The following is a 21,537-nucleotide window of genomic DNA, read 5'->3' as shown; positions in this document are numbered from 1 at the left end:
ACGCCAGGCCGCGCTCCGGCACGAGGCGGAGCTGCAGGCCGCTGCGGCAGAAGGAGGCCGCGCGGCTGGCACGCCTGCGTAGGACGGCGAGCCCTCCGGACCCGCACTCCGCCTGGGAAAGCGCGCAGTGGTCGCCCTGGCCGGAATCCCCGGCGCCCTCCGGCGTGTCCAGCCGGAACAGCGCGTCGCCGCCGGGGGGGCGTCGTCCTCATCGACGGCGACGACGACGAGTACTACTGGGAGTAGGGTGGCGCACCGGCGGCCACCGCGTCCCAAACCCTGGACTAGGGTTTCCACTTTTTTTTTTTACTTTAAAGCCCATATAGGACTTTCTTTTGCGTAAAAATTGCCCAAAATTGGGCTAAGTTTAATGCTCTAGTTTAAATTCACTTTGCTTTTGTTTTCCTTTTTTATATTTATTTTCTTTTTATTTTAATATTTGCGATGCGTCCGCACATTAGGCGTAACTTGCGATCTAAACGGATACACGGATGTGGGTCACTGTCCAGGTATCCACGCCAAACGACCTAAAACGGATAGCCCAGCGCATCCGTTTGAATTAGCGCGTTGGAGATGCCCTGAGTGCGGATCAGCGGGAGCAAGCCATGGAGGAAGACCACCTGCGCATCAGTATCCTAGTCAAGGTACGGCCAACAGCCAGATCCCCTTCACCGATTCCCCCTAGTCACCAGCATGAATATATTTATGCTGCAGCACAAAAAACTGCCCCCACCCCCACAAGTGCGGGTCATCGTTGGGGCTAGGGCTACAAGAAAAGCTTCAGACTCAGCGAGTTTTTTTAGATAAAAGGCCGACTTTAAATTAATAAAGCCCTTAGGTTCAACAAGTTACACAATGCTGCGGCATACAGCTTAGCCAAAGTAACACTACAAGACGAGGTATCAGGGAGGTAAACACGACACGCAAGACTAGGCCCAGACGGAGCTCGCGACATATCCGGGGCAGGGGGAACCGCGCTACTGCTTCTTCAAGGACTTGTGTGCTCTGGTCTCACGGCGACGTAAAGCTCCCTCAGCTTGTTCTCCAGCCACCGTAGACCCTCCCGATCGCCCGGCTTTGCCTTGCCGCTCCGCAGCTGAATAAAAATAGCAGTTTTGAAAATCACGTTAGCGGGATGATTAATAACTTTTTTCTCGATGGTTAGCTTATTACGGATGTTCCAAAGTGCCCAAGCTTGGGCGAGAAAAAGAAACCAAAGGAGTCTACGGGCCCTTCCCGCAAGGCTAGAAAGGATGGCATGGAATTGAGGGAAGTTTCCCGGGTTCCAATTACAGTCCAGGATCTGCCGGATGGCGCTCCAAGCAAACCTAGCAAGGGAGCAGGAGAAGAAGATATGCCCGGCATCTTCCACCTGTCCGCAGAGCGCGCAGTTGCCCGAGGCAGGACCATGCCGAGTTGCAATCTGTTGACTAGAAGGCAATCTGTCAAGGATTAACTGCCAAGCAAAGATTTTGATCTTCAAAGGTACTTTGGCCTCCCACACGTCTTTGTGATAAGCGACGGACGCCCCTTGCGACAGCTTGGCATACATAGATTGCACCGTGAACTTGCCCGAGGCATCCAAGTGCCAAGTCACCTTATCCTTGCTGTTAGAAAGGACAGTGGACTCTGTGAGCAACCCTAGCTCATTCCACTGTCGCCTTCCCTCAGGGTTAAGAGATCGACGGAAAGCAATGTTAAGTTCTCCAGACTCCAGAGCTGCGGCCACCGAGATATTAGGATCAGCACAGATGTTGAAGAGATCGGGGAAGATTTCCTTGATGGGCCTATCGAGACACCACCAGTCAGTCCAGAAGAAGGTACGCCGTCCGTCTCCAATCAAATGTTTCGCCCCCAGCTTGAAGAAGTGCTTTATGTTGTGCAAGCTTTTCCAAAATTGCGAGCCACCCTGACCGGATCCCTCGAACAGGTTATCGGCGTCGCGATATTTGGCTCTGATGATAGTCGCCCATATAGAAGCATCGTCCTGGTACAACTTCCAAATCCATTTGGACAACAGGGCAATGTTCATCTTTTTGGAGTTGAGCAGGCCTAATCCTCCCGAGGATTTTGGACGGCAAACCGAAGGCCAATTGACCATATGGTACTTACGCTTATTGCCCGTTCCTTCCCAGAAGAATTTTGAGCGGTGAGAGTCAAATCTAGCATGAATCCCATCATGCAGAAGAAAAAGACCCATGGCGAATATGGGTATGCTATCTAGGCAGGCATTAGAGAGGATCAGTCTTCCCCCGGAAGTGAGCAGTTTGCTCAGCCAAGGTTCAATTCTGCCGGCCAACTTGCGGACCAGGAACAGCCATTGCTCAATGCGGAGCTTCCTGTCCGAAATGGGAAGACCAAGGTACATGAACGGGAAAGATCCACGTTTGCAGTTCAGCTTGTTTGCCACTCTCTGTTGTTCCTCCATGGGTTGGCCCATCACGATAACTTCACTCTTGTGGTAATTAATCTTCAGGCCAGACATATCTTCGAAGCACATAAGCAGGAATTTGAGATTGGCTATGTTCTCTTCCGAATTCTGGATGAGAATGAGCGTATCGTCGGCGTACTGCAGATGTGAGATCCCTCCCGTGATCAAATGTGGGACCACTCCCTGAATGTGGCCAGCAGCCCCAGCTGCAGAGAGAATGCCGGACAGAGCTTCCCCAATGAAGTTAAACAGGAGAGGGGAAAGCGGATCCCCTTGCCGCACCCCTCTTTTATTCCTGAAGTATGGCCCGATCACGCCGTTGATGGCAATTGCGGTCTGCCCGCCAGAGACCAGCTGCAGGACTCTGTGGATGTAAGCTTCTTCAAAGCCCTTGCACCGAAGCACCTCAGCTAGGAACTCCCAGTTAACCCGGTCGTAGGCCTTCTCAAAATCGAGTTTTAGGAGAATCCCACCCAAACCCTTAGAGCGGAGCTCATGTACTATTTCAATGAGTGCAAGAGGTCCTTCGAGTAAATTCCTCCCCTTGATGAACGCAGTCTGGTTCAGACTGATGGTTTTATGCGCAATAGGATCCAGGCGGTACGCAAATGCCTTCGAGACGATTTTGAAGATCACATTGATGAGAGCTATTGGGCGGAACTGAGAAACCAAGTCCGCGCCAGGGACCTTGGGGATAAGAGTGAGAATGGCAAAGTTTAGGCGAGAGATGTCTATGCGTCCCAGCATAAAATCATTGAGGATGTGAAGCACCCCGAGCTTAACATTAGGCCAAAACCGTTTGAAGAACAAGACAGGAAAACCATCCGGTCCGGGCGCCGTGTCCGATTTCATCTCCCGAACAATGGAGTCCAACTCCTTTTCCGTAAAAGTTATCATGAGCTGATTATTATCTTCCAACGAGACCTGTGAGGACGTCGGCCAAGTCCTGGGAGATAAGCTACATGTGCGGTTCCCCTCCGAACCGAGCAAGTCACGGTAGAAGTCGTATATCGCCGTTTGGATTTTACTGGGATCGTTCGTGATTTCATTCCCTAAGTTAATGGAGGAGATCGTGCACTTTCTTCTTCTTCCGTTGGCCACGGCGTGAAAGTATGCCGTGTTCGCGTCCCCCTGGACCGCCCACTTGACCCTTCCTCTTTGGCGCCAGTATTCTTCCTCCGCACCCACGATTTGGAGGAGTTGATCTTCCAGGTAGTATCTTTGAGCCCATTCCTCTTCGTTCAAGCCACTGGAATCAGCCTGCACATCCAGCTGCATGATTTGGGTCATCAGGGCTTCTTTGTCACGTTTGTTTGCCACCCCAATGTTGCGGGCCCATCCACGCAGATGCTGCCGAAGGCAACCGGACATGAACTGCCACCAGTCAATAATGTCCCGGCCTCCCACTTTGGCCGAGAGAGTGCCCCATGTGTTTTGGAGCATGGGGAGGAAGTCCTGGCGCTCGAACCAGCCTGATTCGAAAAAGAAACGGTTGCTTCTCTCTGGCAGCCCATCTCCAGAGTCAAAAATAAGCGGGGTATGATCGGAGCCCAAGCTCGTCTCCGCGCGGAGAGAATAGAGAGGGAAAAAACCTTCCAGAGATGGAGAGATGAAGACACGATCGAGCACCGAACGCACAGGGTTGATTTGGCGGTTGGTCCAGGTGAACCGGGCCCCGGAGCGCGGGATTTCACGCAACGCCCACGCTGCAATGTGTTCATTGAACAAATCCATGAGTCTCCAGTTGAGGTGATCATTGTTCTTGTCACAGGCTGCCCTGATGAGGTTGAAGTCCCCGCCCATAAGCAGGGGAGTGTTAGTTCTAGCCACCTTGGCCGTCACTTCCTCAAGGAAGGCCCTGGATCGCCCGTGATCCGCAGGGCCGTATCAGACTCGCGAGTGGCTTGAGATAGATTTATCTTTTAGCTTGATTTGAGATCGATCAGAAAATGAATTGTGCCAAATTAAGCGTTTTACGTAGCTCGACCTAAAAACGAGATGATCTTGAGCGACCACTACCTCGCTCGATTTCAGCTCGTTAACTCGAAATAATGTAATTATATCTAATGCTTTTGCAATATATTAAAAATAAATAGGATACTTTGTTACCTTGAATGATGTGAGTGTATATTTTCCTTTTTCTATGTGCAACAAAATCTAGAAGGTTAATTAGGTGAACAATTTTAGCCATTAATGGTACGTGGACTGCCCCTCTAAAAGGTACTATATGTCTTCCGGTCAAAGTTTGATTGTAGACATTATTATCTTGATTTTGATTGAAATAATATTTAGTAATATTTTGTTTTGATGTCGATGTGTGTCCTACTAGTTAAAAATTACGTTTAAATATGGGAATTTTTTTTGTCAATTTTAGCTCGAAACTAGCTGGAGATCAACTCGAGGTCGGTATAAGCTGAGTATGAGCCAACTTTATGGCTCGACTCAATCAGAACTTGCCGATCGGGTGCATCGCATTTCTCCCCCTCTCCCCTCTCGTGAGTGAACAGTAGTTTGAGAAGCTCCTCAAGCAAACTGGGCCAACCCCGAGCCCTCTCCGGCGGCGCTGCCGGCCGGAGATGGCAAAGGGAAGACGCCGGAGTAGTAGGTAGGTGTAGCTTTAGGGTTTTCGGCGATCTGCCGGTAGTATGGAGTAGGGCACAAGGTCTCTGGGATCAGATCTGGTGCATCTTGGATGGGTGGTTCTTCCTCGTCGAGCTTCGGCGGCGGGAGACGGTGAGCTCCATCACCTCAGGGATCTCCGCAAATAAGATCCTCTCCTGCTGCTTCATGATTTCTCGTGTGCTACTGCAGTGGTTTCCTCCTCTAGCCGGCCATGGAGGCAAGGAGAAGAGGAAACCGACTGCTACCTCGACGGAATCTGGAGTCAGCCGGGGGTCATCTTCTTCCCTGACATCTCGGCGCGGCGCCAGGCAATCGCAGACGAGATCCTTCACTATGCTCCAAAGGTGGGAGATGGTGAAGATCTCCGTTGCTGCGAGGCCCCCTCTAAATAAGCGTCTCTGCCTCTTCTTCTTTGGAGGTCAACCATCTCCGATGCTCCTCTAGGCCGGCCCCGGTGGCGAGGGAGGAGAGCATGCAGTGGTTGGTCTGGCGACCAAGCAGAGGAGGTGCCATGGGAGTCCTTGCGCACAACACGCGGTGACCGTCGTCGTCGCCGCAATCTTCGGCCGTTTGAGCGGCCTGATCTCAACCTCCACTACGGAGGTCTTTGGATTCGTCGCTGGAGCTCGCATCGCCCAGGAAATCAAGTGGTTCATCCCCGATGTCCTTGGTGTAGCTGGCGGCTGGATTCAATCGCCGGAGAAGAGCTCGCGAGCAGACTGCTCTCTGATCTCGGTTGCAGAGTCTCGAGGTCGCCGGCGATCTGGTGGTTGAGAGCCCGATGTCCTTGATTGCATTTCCCAAACTTCTTTCTGGGTGTTTTCTGCAAAAAAGATGCCTTATCCTCAAATATTAGGTCCATTAGGGCAAGTGTTGTAAGGGGTCTCTTTGTAATTCTGTACTTGCCACGTGGTTATCTATAAACTCCCCTGGGTCTTCCAAACCCCGGTACTGTTCAAAAAAAAAATCAGAACTTGCCGAGCTAAGTTGAGTATTGTTTTTTGCTCTTTTTTGTTCGTAGTCTTAGTTGGGGCTGCTCGCGACTGCAAACACGTAGACCGTTGGCTGTCCAGTGTCCACAGACCGGGGCAAACTGACCGAAAGACAATTTTAATACTCCCTCCGTGTCGGTCTGTGAATAGCGAGGCACCCATCATATCATAGAGAAGAATGTCCAATTCTCATCCTTGAACTCTTGGGAAAGTTCACTTTTAGTCCCAAAATTTATTTTTAGTCTAGAATGAACCTTAAACTCTCGTAATAGTTCACTTTTCATCCCTTTTGCGTGTCTAGTCCGGTTACATGCGACTTCTGTAATGTATCGCTGAATCCTGATGAAGTGATGAGCACTTGTAATTTTGTTGCTGCCATGGGATCTGGAGACGTTCATACACAGATAACCGTACCTGAAGTAATGTCAAGCGTTCGTTTCCTTCTTTCTACTGTGGATTTGGTCATAGAACATATATACTCCCTCTGTTCTGAAATAGTCTGCATTCTAGCTCCAGAATTTGTTCTAAAATACTCTACATTCAAGCTTTTAGTCAACAGCAACACTGAAAACGAAATGGTTTTGCGCTCTTTATTGTATGTTGTTATTTTCAATGTAGATTGGATTGGTTGTTCACATATACAGTATAAGTAGTACTAATAACTGCAACATTAATTTGTCTCATTTTTTTAGAATGTAAACTAAATCAAAACGGAGAGAGTAGACTTTAGATTGTCAGACTTGTAAGCTGGCCTGGATTTACTCCTCGACAAAAATGCTACTGTCGAATTTCTGCTGAAAAAAAATGCTTATATTGATACATGGCCTATTATCAGGATGGTGCAACAAGCCATAATGCTGAGGAATCACACTCTCTACTGGAAGTATGCCAACAGCCAGAGCTGAAATGTACAAGTTCTGACTGGAAAGCGCCTGCAATCATTCTCGGTGAGCCTTTTTGTATCAAGCCTAGTGTTTGCTCCTTTAAAATCACAATATTTCTTTTTTTTCACTCAAGACCATGAGACAACTGGCAACCAACTCATGTGTATATATGGAGACCACCCTCTTTTGCATTCTTTAACATGACGCCACCTCAAATTAAATGGTTAGCTGCTCTGTTCCTGATTCTGGTATATAAGGATAGGTATTCTTGGAATCCATTATCGTTTAATTCTCTTCATAGATGATACATTTTCTTATTTATGTGCTTCTGTGCCCGTAGACATAATTAAGAGTCACCAATAAGTTTTGTAACTAGTAAACACACATTGTTTAATTTTGTTGTTAAATTTCCATTTATTAGGATAGGTAAACACCTAATTGAATAACTAACACTGCAGGATTTGAATGCCTGGAGAGCATGGCTTTCAATGGTGTCGCTACAAACCTAGTCGTGTATATCCGCTCAGTTCTCCATGGTGGCATTGCTTCAAGTGCATCAACTGTTTCTCTTTGGTATGGTACGAGCTTCTTTGTACCTATACTTGGAGCTGTCATGGCGGATGCTTACTGGGGAAATTACAAGACTGTCTTGATCTCCCTTACAATGTACCTACTTGTAAGATCAGAACTTTCCTTCTCAGCTCATTAATCTCATTTGCATTTCAATCTTGTTTCCTATATATGCAGATTAATTTGAATGTTTTAACTGTTAGGTCGATGTATATTTATTGGTAGAAGGTTATGATCAAATGTCGATGCATCTTGCAGGGCATGGTACTCATTACAGTTGGAGCTTTTATACCTTCTGCTCCAGCCTTATGCAACTTGAACCCATGCCCGTCATCAAAAGGAACACAAAATGTGATTTTCTTCTCTGGTTTGTATCTAACTGCTGTTGGTTGTGGAGGAGTAAGGTCTGCATTGCTTCCACTTGGTGCTGACCAATTCAACAATGAGAATGGCGTAGATATGCAAAAAAGGAGGAATTTCTTCAGTTTGTTCTATATCTCTGTCATCTTTGGTGTGATAACTTCAGGAACCATTGTAGTTTGGATTCAGGAAAATGTGAGCTGGGCTTTAGGTTATGGCATTGCCACCACGTGTATAGCTCTCGCTTTGGTAGGCTTTGTGGTTGGAACACCAACAATTCGGCGGCGTGAGCCCAGTGGTTCCCCAGTGAAAAGTATTTTCCAGGTTATTGCTGCTGCTTGTAAGAACATGGACTTAGCACTCCCTGCTGATAGCTCTCTCCTTTATGAAGCCACTAGCAAGAATGCACACACCAGTGAATCAAAATTAGCTCACACTGATGATTTCAGGTACTCCACTGCCTGTTTTGTGTTACTTATCCTGAGAATTTTACAATATATATGGTATATTTCCTCTTCTTTACATGTTTTAGCTCCAACAGAAGTAATCATGTCCATGTTTAGGCAGCTATTACTGACCTAACTATTTCATTACTGGAGTGCCTGGCTTGGGCAGGCTGTCTTGTTTAGGATATGGGGTAGGTGCTGGGTATCCCAATTTTTTTGTTGGAACTTGGATGTGTCACACACTTAAGTAATGAGCTACATCTAAGTAAGAGCATCTTGGCTCTGATGTCCAGTGACACCTGTTGGGAGTTTTCTCGGAAGTCTGATCCTGGTGGGCAGCGGAGGAGCGAGAGGAGGGAGGGTGACAGCGCGACGTGCACAGGCTTGGGGTGCGACGTGGTGGCGATTAGAGGACCGTTATAGGGAAGTCCGTAAGAGTTAGAGTAGATCATGGCATAAAAAGAAGCCATATCTACTGGCTGCACATTTTACTTATCTGTACCATTTTATCTTATTTTTTCTCTTATTTCTGGGTTCCTGTCGTGTAGATGATGTCTGAAATAGAAGTCCACACAATAACTCATCGACTATCAATACATATATTGTGTAGATCTTTGAAATAAAAGTAACTACATTGCTAAACCAGAAACATTTATGCAGTGGAGATTATTTTACCAGAGTACAGCATGATTTACCGCTGTTCCCTTGCTATCTTATGTTTTTGTGAAGTTGGTATGATTGTTCACATATCTTTCTCAGGTTCTTAGATAAGGCGGCTGTTATTTCTGATCTGCGCTTGGACAACCGCAGTAGTCAAAATTCATGGAGGATCTGTACTATAACTCAGGTTGAGGAATTAAAAATACTAATGCGCTTGCTTCCAATATGGGCAACTGGAGTATTATTTGGTGCTGCAATATCACAAATGCACACTACGTTCATTCAGCAAGGAATTGTGATGAACACCAAGATTGGCTCGCTTTCCATTCCACCAGCTTCTTTGTATTCCTTTGAAGTGATCTGCGTGGTGCTTTGGGTTCTTCTTGTGAACAGAGTCATTGTACCAGCAACTAGGACATGCTTCGCAAGCGGAGTGGAGCTAACACAGTTGCAGAGGATCGGGATAGGTCGTTTCCTGATGATCTTTGCGATGGCAATGGCTGCCCTTCTAGAAAAGAAGAGGCTACAGAGTATCCAGCATGGCGAGCAATTAAGCATCGTGTGGCAGCTCCCACAGTACTTTGTTATCGCTGGGGCAGAATGCTTTGCCGTCATCACTCAACTGGAGTTCTTCCACGGTCAGGCGCCGGACTCCATGAAGAGCATGCTGACAGCGTTGGCGTTGCTCACCGTAGCTGTGGGCAACTACTTGAGCTCAGCTATGATCACCCTTGTTGCAGGGGTGACAAGGGCATGGCATAGCCCTGGATGGATACCTGATGATCTGAACGAAGGACATCTTGACTACTTCTACTGGTGTCTTACAGCCATCTCATTTGTAAATTTCCTTGTCTATATCTATTTTGCTAGCAAATACAAATTAAAGAAAATTATTATGCACGGCTAAAATCCCTTGTAACCACACCAATTGTAAGTAGTTATAGGCCACACCGCCACAGAGCTACAGAAGAACCTTTTTATATCACATATGTTGGCTCAGATTATGTCAGAAGACTGTATTGGCAATGCCGTAATGGCACCTGTAGAAATATTATTTTGCAAGTTATGTACGCCATGAAGAATGTAGATCTTACATTTTCTGTAGCATTTCCAATGGCTTCTCTTGCGCAGTAAACATTGTAATACATCCAGTTTTGACACTTCTATCTAACATCTGATACATCCAAGTTTTGACACTTTTATGTGTCATATTCGGGCTTGTAGATATATTTATTTTTCTTATATTACATAAAAACCTACGAATTAGAACACAATAGTGCTTCCCTAAAAAAAATGAACACGGTAGGGCTTGCAGGAGTGACAAAACCAAATCCCGCAATTGCTAATTCTTGATGCATGGGATCATACAGGAATAAACGCATCTTCAGCGACTGACCGTTTGCGTTGGCGTGATCAAAATTAGGGTCTGTCCCTAGCGCAATAACTGGAACAAACTGATCGAGCAGTCCAACAAGAAGTAATTGTTGCCCAAATTTAGGTCGTAAATGCGTCGCTGCGGGCATGCCACAGACAGAGCGTCCGCGCCGCAATCCCTTGGGCCCGCTTGCCAGCGACCATGCTTCGCCTGCTGCGCGTTAGTACTGGCAGGGCGGTGTTGCTGCGGATTTCTGCATCTTGCTAATGGCGCGCTTCGCCTTCCGCGCGCCAGTGATGGCAAGGCCGGTGCTCAGTGCCAGGCCATTTAAGGAGCCCGGGCCGCATCCACTCATTCCCACGCCATTGCCCTCTCTCCCACGGTCCAACGTCCTCCATCGGCACTGCCAACGCCAGCGCCACCGCCATGGGAAATGGGTGGCTCTTCCGGCGCTCGAAGAACGACCACGAGACGGGTTCTTCAAGCGGCAGGAAGAAGCACCCGATGTTGGGCTGGCTCCTTAACTCTACGAGGGTGGCGTTCCCTCCCGCCCTTCGTGAAGGGCATGTGACAAGATCCGTTGCCATCGGTTTTGTTAGAGTATATTTGGTAGTTATAGATTACACGGGATTGTATTAGGATTGTTTCCATATTCTCCCTAGAAGGTTTCTTAGCTTCCAAGTCTTGTACTCTATATATACTCGCCCATGAGGTGCAATACAACATCCAACACATTACGCCAATCCCTCTCCCTCTTTATCCTTCTACATGGTATCAGCCGCAAGTTCCTGACCTAGCCGCCGCACAGCTTCCGCGCCGCGCCGCCCCCGGGAGGTCTCTCCATGGCCTACTCCGGGGGCCGCGCAACCCGTAAGAGGGTTCGTCCGCCGATCCGTTGATCCGCTGCCCTCGAGTCTTTTTTTTCCAATCTGTAGATTGGTTTTCTTTTTGCATCGCCGGTCGCTCGACTGGCGTTTTCTTTTTTGGTTTTGCCGATCATAGATCGGATTGAGTCGCCCACTGCCACCGTCACCACGCGTCTCTACTCCGACAACTGCGTCGATCAACACCGGCCATCTTCATCAACCGCGCGGCACGGCCGCACGCGTCACACACGGGACGCCTACGTGCGACACAGCAGGCTGTCTCGCCCGCGCGGTCTCCATCGCCGGTCCGTCATCGCCGTCATCGCCCGGGACATCACCGACAACATCGCCAACGACTCCAATCTGCGGCGCGTAGTCCACGCCATGGCACGTGTAGCGCCACCGTCGGTCTGATCAACCGAGCCCGCGCACGTCTTCGCCAAGCACGTCCCCGAGCACGCGCCTACTACCGATCGAGCTACGGGTTGCCGTTGCGTCGCCCCTTCGGGCCGCAGCGCCGCCGCCTTTGGTCCATGCTACCGGCCTCCGACGCGCCTTCCAAGGTGTGTACGTTGCTGGTGGCCTCCAGCCGCTGCATCGACTCGCGCCCTGCAGCTACGCCGGCCCCTCGGGCCGAGACGTCGCCGCACGCAGTCTACTTCGCCGTCCCCGCGCACCGACGTTCCAGGCTACTACCGCGCCGCCCCATCGGTGCAGGTCGCCACCATCAGCGCAAGGTCTACGTCAAGCCGCCGGGTTCTTCCTCGCCTACTCCGAGTACCGCCGCCGCACCTCCACAGGTAACCTGCATGACCACTTCTAGTCGTTGCAGGCCTCGCCGACCACCTCTACAGTCTAGGCATCCACCATGGCCACTCCTCGCCGCCGCTGGTTTCGCCGCCTTCTACGTCTCCGTCCACCACGACCTCGTCGCCTGCGTCATCGACAACCGCGGACTGCATCGGCACCTCTCCCTCTTCGCCGCTCTGCGTCTCGCCACCGCTCTGGAGGCCTCCTCTGCTGGTCCCACTGACACTGGCGCATGGTCCATGATGGTCCCTGCCCTCGCACGCCCGGTATTGGCAACACCGGCCCGTGCCTTCGTCCCCGACGCGTTCCCGAGCCTGGCAAGCTCGGATCGACGCCTCGCCTTCGCCGACTTCGTCTTTGCGTACTCGGTTCTGGCAAAAACGGAGTATGCCTTCGTCCCCGACGTGCGCCTAGTTCTGGCAAAACTAGGGCAGCACCTCGTCCTCGACGGCTCAGACTGCATTGACTTCGGCATCGACCATCTCCACGACTGCCTCGACGCGTCTCCGTCACTCTCCTCGCGCACTATGCGCTTGCGGCTTCATGTGCGGCTACCTCGACACCGGCACCCGACCACGACATCGACCACGGCATCCCCTCGCGCGGCTACCCCGACCAAGGTTGCACCGCCCAACGCTCTCGGCTCCCTCGACATCGGCACAAGGGCTACCACCTCGCCTACGCCTCACCGGCTTCCTCTACGGTCCAAGCATCCGCGACGCAACTCCGTCCACGACGCTCCCGCTATGACTGCGGGGGAGTGTCAGCCCGTTGGTTCCTACCTTCGGCTTCTCTCCGCGCTCGACCATCCGCGACGCTACTCGTTGTTCACGTCGATACCGCTACGACCGCGGGGAGTGTTAGAGTATATTTGGTAGTTATAGATTACACGGGATTGTATTAGGATTGTTTCCATATTCTCCCTAGGAGGTTTCTTAGCTTCCAAGTCTTGTACTCTATATATACTCGCCCATGAGGTGCAATACAACATCCAACACATTACGCCAATCCCTCTCCCTCTCTATCGTTCTACAGGTTTTATCCTCTCGTCCGATCTGTGGGATGATCCAGCCTACGTGTTGGACTCGGCGAACTAGGGCACGTTCAAGTCCTAGGAGTGCAACCCAAGCCAACGACCGGGCGATGACAACGGCGGTTGCGGGGGCAACCCAAAGGTGCAGCCGGCGAACCTCACCGAGGAGGAGGAGTGAGTTGGAGGAACTCGTGCACTGGAATGGCCTCGTCGTCCAGCTGCGCGAGTCTACGCTAGCCAGGGTAGGTCAGTCACCCCTCTGGTGACTCTTGTGCGGAACCACCCGCCCGCGCCATGCCTCCTCCCACGACAACATCGCATGCATCAGCGCCAACCAACAAGGACCCCCTTCGGCACCGACGGCTACGCCCATGCAGGGTGCCTTGTAGTGGCCATGTCGGTGGGCACCTCCCGTGCTCGTCGCCATCCAGGACGACGGCGAGTAGGCATCAATGGCGGCAGCAACCCTCGATAGCCTAGGGCTTAATTTTTACCTTTTTCTCCTTTTTTCGCACTATGTAATTTATTTTTTATCATTAAAAATATTCTTTTTACGTTAGGCTGCTGAAGCTATCCAACGCAAACAGACAACAAAAACTGATAGCCAGTTTTTTTAAGAGTGTGCTCAGTTTTTAGGAGAAAACCGAGAAAAACCTACAACAACATGATCAATCTCACAGAAACCCAACTTAAAAAAGACCTGGACAACAGGGAGACACCCACTCTAGCCAACAAAATAGATCACGAGGCCACAACTGATCCAAACATATCAAAACGGATACTTTCGGGATCCAAACATATCAAAACGGATACTTTCGGAGTTTTTTCTGCGTCGGGTTGGTGGAGAATACCCTAATCGACTGGCCGTATGCAACAACAACTGATTGCGTGGAAGTGAGTCGAAGCAGAAGAGAAACAGAGGAGTGCAATTCGAAAAAAAAAAAAGAACAACAACAGAGGAGTGCTGCGTGGGCGTGGGCGTGGTCGTGGTGTCCGTGTCCGTCGCCGTCCGTAGAACAGGCTTCGAGCGGGGGCCGCAATCATGGATCCCATCGGAACCCAGTGGCTACCGACGCGCCCAGCGCCCCTCGCCTCCCACGTGGTCAACGTCCTCCTCACCAACCGCCAGCCTCCTCTACCGCTACTAGTCCACTACCTCCAGCTGCAGCCACCAGAAGCACTACTGGATCAGGATTCTTTTTTTGTCAGTGAGCGGATCAGCTGGGGCACTGGGGCAGGCCATGGAGGAGGGCGGCCTGCGCGCGAGTATCCTCGTCAAGGTACGCCCAAATGGCTGATCCCCTTCACCGGTTCCGAGCTTTTGTATTTCTTTTCCAGTGCGCTGAGCAGCATGAATGGTTGGGAGGACGTTTTTTTTTGAACTTTGGTTGGGAGGACGTTGGGTGCTGGAGAGTGAGATCTTGCAGCTCACATGAGAACTTCATATTGCATTGCCGAATCCTGATGCAAACCTGTTGCTAACATGGAATTAGGGAATTAGCACTGCACGTCTGTACTTTTTCTTTTGCACAGATTGTACGTGTTAGGTACTTAGGTTCGTTGCGTTTCATGACATGGGTATCATCAATATGGGAAGAGCTCATCTTAAAATGGAAACTTTGATGGCTGTGATCTGGAGATGTCGACACAAAATTAAAGAAAAAATGCAGCAGCACTAAGCATCTTCTTTCTTTCCGCTGCCGATTTTTGGCCATATAACATATAATAGAGTTTAGATTGTTGGACTTGTATGGGAAAAACACCGAATGGGCTGGCTTGGATTTACTCTTCAACAATGCTTATATTTGATACATGGTCTTCTAGCAGGATGATGCAACAAGCCATGATGGTGAAGAATCACAGTCTCTACTGGAAGTATGTCAACAGCCAGAGCTTAAAAGTAGAAGCTCTGACTGGAAAGCACCTGCAATTATTCTCGGTGAGCCTTGTTGTTTTAAGCATAGCTGTTGCTCCTTTTAATTTACAATCTTTTTCACCAAAGATCATGGGGCAACTGATGACCAACTATTAGAAGGTTTTCTGTGCTCATCAAGATAAACAACACTGTCTTAAAATTGTATTAAATTTCCATCTATTAGAAGGATACGCTAGTTAACATCTATTAGGAGTACTAATTGACTAAACCTGCAGGACTTGAATGCTTGGAGAGCATGGCTTTCAATGGCATCGCCATGAACCTAGTTGTTTATATCCGCTCAGTTCTCCATGGTGGCGTTGCCTCAAGCGCTTCAACTGTTTCTCTTTGGTTTGGAACTAGCTTCTTTGTGCCTATACTTGGAGCTGTCATAGCGGACACTTACTGGGGCAATTACAAGACTGTCCTGATCTCCTTCACAATATACCTACTTGTAAGATCACATTTTTCCTTCTCACATCTCATTCACATTTCAATCTTTTCTCTTACATTTGAAAAATATTTTGAATAGTTTTACAATTCAGTCGCTGCATATTTCTTGGGAGAAGATTATGATGAAATACTGATCCATATTGCAGGGTGCGGTACTCATTACAGTTGGAGCTTCTATACCTTCTACTCCAGAGTTATGCAACTTGAGCTCATGCCCATCACCACAGGGAACTCAAAATGCAATTTTCTTCTCGGGCTTGTATCTAGCTGCTGTTGGTTGTGGAGGAGCAAGATCCGCATTGCTTCCACTTGGTGCAGACCAATTCAACAATGAGAACAGTCTAGATATGCAAAAGAGAAGAGATTTTTTCAGTTTGTTTTATATCTGTGTCATCTTTGGTCTGATAACTTCAGGAACAATTGTAGTTTGGGTTCAGGAAAATGTGAGTTGGGCTATAGGATATGGTATTGTCACCACGTGCATAGCTCTCGCTCTGGTAGGCTTTGTGGTCGGAACACCAATATTCCGGCGGCGTGAGCCCAGTGGTTCACCAGTAAAGAGTATTTTACAGGTTATTGTTGCCGCTTGTAAGAACATGAGCTTAGAACTCCCTGCTGATAGCTCTTTCCTTTATGAGGCGACTAGCAAGAATACACACGACAGCGAACTCAAACTTGCTCATACTGATGATTTCAGGTACTTCACTTTCTGTTTTTGTGTTAATCTATCCTGAGAATTTTGCAATATATATGGTATATTTCCTTGTTTTTCCCACGATTTAGCTCCAACTGAAAGTATTCATGTGCATGTAGCTCACTAGATCGGTTCTTGGGGCTCCTGGCTAGGCCATGCTCGGCAGGCTATCTGGTCAGAACTTGCCCAGGGTTGTTTTTTCCCTACATTTTTTTTTCGAACTTGGAAGTGTCACACTAAACTAATGAGTTACATAATAAAAGGAACTTGGGCCCAACGTCCAGCGACACCTGCTGGGACTTCTTGGGTCAGTTGCTGCTGACAATAAGGTTCCTGGTTGGTGACGGAGCGAGCAGACACAAACCAGCGAGGATGAGCGAAGTAGTGATAGCGAACAGAGGAGGTTGCCCTAGTTGTGGGGCAGGACAAGTGATGGATGGAGAGAGGAAGGCTAAGCACGGAGTGTTCTCCAAAGTCTGAGCATGGCCGACGCTAGAGGAGCGAGAGGAGGGTGTCAGGTGCGACGTGGAAATGTGTGGGGTGCGACATGGCGGCGATTAGAGGAGTGGTGTAGGGAGTCTGGAAGAGCTTTTAGAGTATGGCATGGCAGAAACTGAAAGCCAGTCAGCCAGTTAGATCAAGAGTCAGATGAAGTTGGACACTGCATTTTAACACAATCAAGTTAGGGACATTTATTGGCTGTAGTTGATGAGTAGTTATTGTCCACCAAATTTAAGTCCTAATATTTTACTTTTTTTGTAAGAATATTTAGTATTTCTCTTTTCTTTTTTCTTTCTATTTGGTAGTAATGTACTTTCTAGATATACTACTCCCTCCGTCTTGAAAAGGATGTCTCAGTTTTGTCTAAATTCGCATGTATCTAGACGTGTTTTAGGGTGTAAATCTAGACAAAGTTCAGACATCCTTTTGTGGATGGAGGGAGTAGATGATTTCTGAAATGTAGTCCACGTAACACCATAGATTATCAATCTGCATATTGTGTAGCTCTTTAAACTTCTGAAGAGAAGGTATAAATAATAAAATTGGTATACTTGAGAGATTTAGAAAATGTAAATAATTTGGTCATGCTTTTACTGCTATTCCTTGCTATCATGTGTTTTTGTATGAAGTTGGCATGATTGCCCATATCTCTCACCCCATCATTTTGCTCAGGTTCTTAGACAGAGCAGCTGTTATTTCTGATCTGCGCTTGGACAACAGCAGTTGTCAAAGTTCATGGAGGATCTGTACTATAACTCAAGTTGAGGAATTGAAAATACTCATCCGCTTGCTTCCAGTATGGGTAACTGGAGTATTCTTTAGTGCTGCATTCTCACAAATGCAGACTACCTTCATTCAGCAGGGAACTGTGATGAACACCAAGCTTGGCTCGTTTACAATTCCACCAGCTTCTTTGTGTTCCTTTGAAGTGGTATGTGTGACCCTTTGGGTTCTTCTTGCGAACAAAGTCATTGTACCAGCGACCACATGGTTCACAAGTGGATCAGAGCTAACGCAGTTGCAGAGGATCGGGATTGGGCGTGTCCTTATGTTTTTTACCATGGCACTAGCTGCTATTTTAGAAACGAAGAGGCTAGAGAGTGTCCAGCATGGCGAGTTATTGAGCATCGTGTGGCAGCTCCCACAATACATCTTCATCGCTGGGGCAGAGTGCTTCGGCTTCATCACTCAGCTGGAGTTCTTCCACGGCCAGGCACCGGACTCCATGAAGAGCATATTGACGGCGTTTGCATTGCTCACCATCGCTCTCGGTAACTACTTCAACTCAGCTATGATCACCATCGTTTCAAGGGTGACAATGGCATGGCATAGCCCTGGATGGATACCTGATGATCTGAACGAAGGGCATCTTGACTACTTCTACTGGTGCCTTGCAGCAATCTCATTTGTAAATTTAGCTGTCTATATCTATTTTGCTAGTAAGTACAAATTAAAGAAATTTGTCATCCAGTGCTAAATCCCTTGTAATCACACCATTTCTAAAGGTTTATAAGCCAGAGACCTACAAAAATAACAATTTTCTCCCCCCAATTACAAAAATTTATTTTTCCGATTTCACATTCTCCAAATGTGGGATATTCAAAGCTATGCATCCATCATTTTGAGTTTTAGATTTCAGATAAGAAAAATCCATTTTAAATATTTCAGAATCTATGATACCCGATTTCAGATAAGACAAATCCATATTTTAAGATCTATGATACCGCAATTATAAAAATACAGTACCTCGTTAAACAAGAAGTTGCAAGGTCATGGAATTTGTTTCACATTACACGGTCAGAATGGAAGGACGCGTTTGGTAGAATGCAACAATTTTGGGATCCCCGGGGCCTAGGGGAGGCTGTTGGGCGCAGCTGCCGCCATCACATGCTAGGTGATCCTCTTTGTTTGGTGGGTTGCACACAATCCATTTTAGATGTGTTAATGCACACCATTGATGTTTGGTTGCACACATGAGACTGCGTGCTATCGCCATAGTTCAAATAAGGTGAATTCACCATACCAATCAGTGGCGGACCCAGGATCGAGGCGTGTCCCGGGCCGCCTTCAGTGCTACAGTAGCTACAAAGCGAAACAATGGCCTACGTAATTACAATGAAGCCTGCTTGCCGTCTCTACGCCCCGGGTCATGGCCCTGGTGGCCTTGGGCCTACTGCACACCATTGCATATTACATCCGATCATAGATGAATCAGAAGAACAAAATCTTGACAAACATTACGATCAAGATGATGATGATGAAATCTTTTAACCTACTCTCTCGTAGCTAAGGTGCTCCTTGTAACATCCAAGGTTTAGAGGCCGTAAAATACATGAACACAAATATGTGCATTGCATTCATCCATGTAAGATCGGGATTTTTTTTGAAGTTTTTGATAGAACTTGTCAAAGTGATTGAAGTTCCACCTAAGCTAACGATTTAGAACTAGTTCGTCATCCTGAGTGTTACAACTTCGAAATGACCTTTGGTAAACTTGCTTTTTTAGAAAGGTAGAAGTAAGACTCGTAAATGACCACGAACCGCCATCACATGCTAGGAGATGCGCCGACAGATCGAGTAGCTGCCGCCAGCGATGCAACACGAGGAGGCGTACCGGCGCGAGGATTTATGGCGCGCCTTCCTTGCCTAGGAGCACGAGGCGCACCGGACGATCCGCGGTAAGCTTGATTTCGTGCCCGGTGACGCTGCATGATGGTGCTTGACTGTTGGGGAACCCCAAGAGGAAGGTGTGATGAGCACAACGGCAAATTTTCCCTCAGTAAGAAACCAAGGTTTAATCGACCAATAGGAGAAAGGCGTGACTTCTGAAGGTGTTGCGAGGACGCACTACCGGCGTCAGCAACAACGTGGCACCTGCATACAACGCAACCAAAATACTTTGCCCCAACTTACAGAGTGAGGTTGTCAATCTCACCGGTTTTGCCGAACACAAAGGATTCAATGTATCACGTGGAAAGAGATGTTTGCAGTGGAATTAAAAAGAACAGTACTTGCAGAAAGTAAACAGAACAGAATTGCAGTAGATGAATTTATCAGTGTAAAGAAAAGGACCGGGGTCCACAGTTCACTAGAGGTGTCTCTCCATAAAGATAAATAGCATGTTGGGTGAACAAATTACAGCTGGGCAATTGACAGAATAAAAACCGTACATGACAAGATGATTACTATGAGGTTTGATTGGGCATTACAACATAATACATAGACCGTAATTCAACTGCGTCTATGACTAATAATCCACCTTCCGGTTATCATCCAAACCCCTTTCAGTATTAAGTTGCAAGCAACAGATTATCGCATTAAGCAATGTGTGTAAAGTAAACAATAGAATTACCCTTGCATAAAACATTGTTGTTTCTTAGAAGTTATTGTCACTCTCCCAGAAAATTAGAGACATGAACCTACTATCGATCATAAATACCCCCTCTTGGAGTCACAAGCATCTACTTGGCCAGAGTATTTACTAGCAACGGAGAGCTTGCAAGATCACAAATAACATATGACAAGTATACATAATCGAGCTCAACATAGTATTCCATATTCATCGGATCCCAGCAAACACAACATGTAGTATTACATAAGGATGATCTTGATCATATTAGACGGCACACAAGATCTAAACATGAGGCACAAATTGGAGAAGACAGCCATCTAGGTACTGCTATGGACCCATAGTCCAGGGATGAACTACTCACGCATCACTTCGGAGGCGGGCATGATGATGTAGATGCCTCGGGCGATGATCTCCCCCTCCGGCAGAGTGCATGGAAGAGCTTCAGAACCCTCCCGAGCTAGGGTCTACGATGGCGGCCGCGACGGAACTTTTCATGGATGGAAGCTCGGGTGTTTACGTTTTTCCCGAGATCATAAATAAATAGGCGGAGGGACGAGGTCGGTGGAGGCCGAGGGGGCATACCACCCCTTGGCGTGGGCCCAGGCCAGGCCACACCAAGGCATGTTCTGGACGCCCTGCGCCTCTTCTTCGTCCCCCTCTGGACTCTATCTTCGTAATGGTAAAATATTGACTTCGGCTTTTGTTTCGTCCAATTTCGAGAATATTTTCTGTACAACTTTTCTGAAATACAAAACAGCAGAAAATATGGAACTAGCACTATGTCACCTTGTTAATAGGTTAGTGCCGAAAAATATATAAAAGTGCAACGAAGTGTGAGAAAAACATCTAGGAATCAGTGTAAAACAAGCATGGGGCATCAAAAATTATAGATACGTTTTGCGACGTATCACTGCGCCCGATAGTGAGGACGAGGTCAGTTACGATGACGAGGAGGACGACGATATGGAGGACGTGCCTCCAACCGCTGTGAAGCTAGAGATGCTCGTCCCTGACGACTACGATGAGGAGGCGGCCACGACCGCCGCCCTGGCCGCGTCAAAGGCCGACGAGGACTTGGAGTGGTCTTGGCTAGGGCTGGATGACGTCGTCCAGCTCTCGGCAATGGTGGCAGAGCACGTTGCCTCCCTGCCGCCGCCACCACCATTGCCGCCGCACGCTCCACCACAGGTAGCATGGGATGGTCGGGAGGTCCCACCTCCTCCGCGGTACGCGCCGCCAGCTACACCACCGCAGTACGCGCAACCACTGCAGTACGCGCCGCCACAACCATAGTACACGGAACCACCGGGTTTCCTGCTTGGGCGCAGTAGCTGTGGACGCCCCCACCCTTCATCGACCCTCGTCTCCGATGACGAAGAAGACTGCGGCGCATCAAACTAGGATGTAGATTTTAGTTTTAAACTATGTAATTATCTTTGAATTAATTAAATATCTATGAAATTTTGGCGCGCTTTTAAACTTCATACCAAATTGTTTGTTTCATATAAGCATGCTAAATAGCTAGCGGACCGAATATGTTGCATCGCTGCGCACACTATCCTAACCTGTCGGA

General features: G+C 48.1%; 2 protein-coding genes across 3 annotated transcripts; both read left to right on the top strand.

Moving 5' to 3' along the window:
* The first annotated feature begins 605 nt into the window (after nt 1-605).
* LOC124674245 (protein NRT1/ PTR FAMILY 8.3-like) lies at nt 606-10,131 on the top strand. Its single transcript, XM_047210285.1, has 5 exons — nt 606-644; nt 6,881-6,992; nt 7,388-7,605; nt 7,758-8,308; nt 9,065-10,131. Exons 1-5 carry the CDS (start codon nt 606-608, stop codon nt 9,870-9,872), a joined length of 1,728 nt encoding a protein of 575 aa, XP_047066241.1. The 3' UTR covers nt 9,873-10,131.
* A 4,083-nt stretch (nt 10,132-14,214) lies between these two features.
* LOC124676911 (protein NRT1/ PTR FAMILY 8.3-like) lies at nt 14,215-18,161 on the top strand. 2 transcript variants are annotated; one of them, XM_047212924.1, is made up of 5 exons: nt 14,215-14,329; nt 14,877-14,988; nt 15,201-15,418; nt 15,564-16,114; nt 17,285-18,161. In XM_047212924.1, exons 1-5 carry the CDS (start codon nt 14,291-14,293, stop codon nt 18,087-18,089), a joined length of 1,725 nt encoding a protein of 574 aa, XP_047068880.1. In that variant the 5' UTR covers nt 14,215-14,290; the 3' UTR covers nt 18,090-18,161. The 2 variants fall into 2 exon arrangements, with proteins under 2 accessions (XP_047068880.1, XP_047068879.1); XM_047212923.1 differs by having other exon boundaries at nt 14,250-14,329; nt 14,874-14,988.
* Nucleotides 18,162-21,537: the final 3,376 nt, after the last annotated feature.

Source organism: Lolium rigidum, chromosome 7 (assembly GCF_022539505.1).
Source record: "Lolium rigidum isolate FL_2022 chromosome 7, APGP_CSIRO_Lrig_0.1, whole genome shotgun sequence".
Lineage (NCBI taxonomy): Eukaryota > Viridiplantae > Streptophyta > Magnoliopsida > Poales > Poaceae > Lolium > Lolium rigidum.
This window is presented reverse-complemented; position numbering and strand designations above follow the sequence as displayed.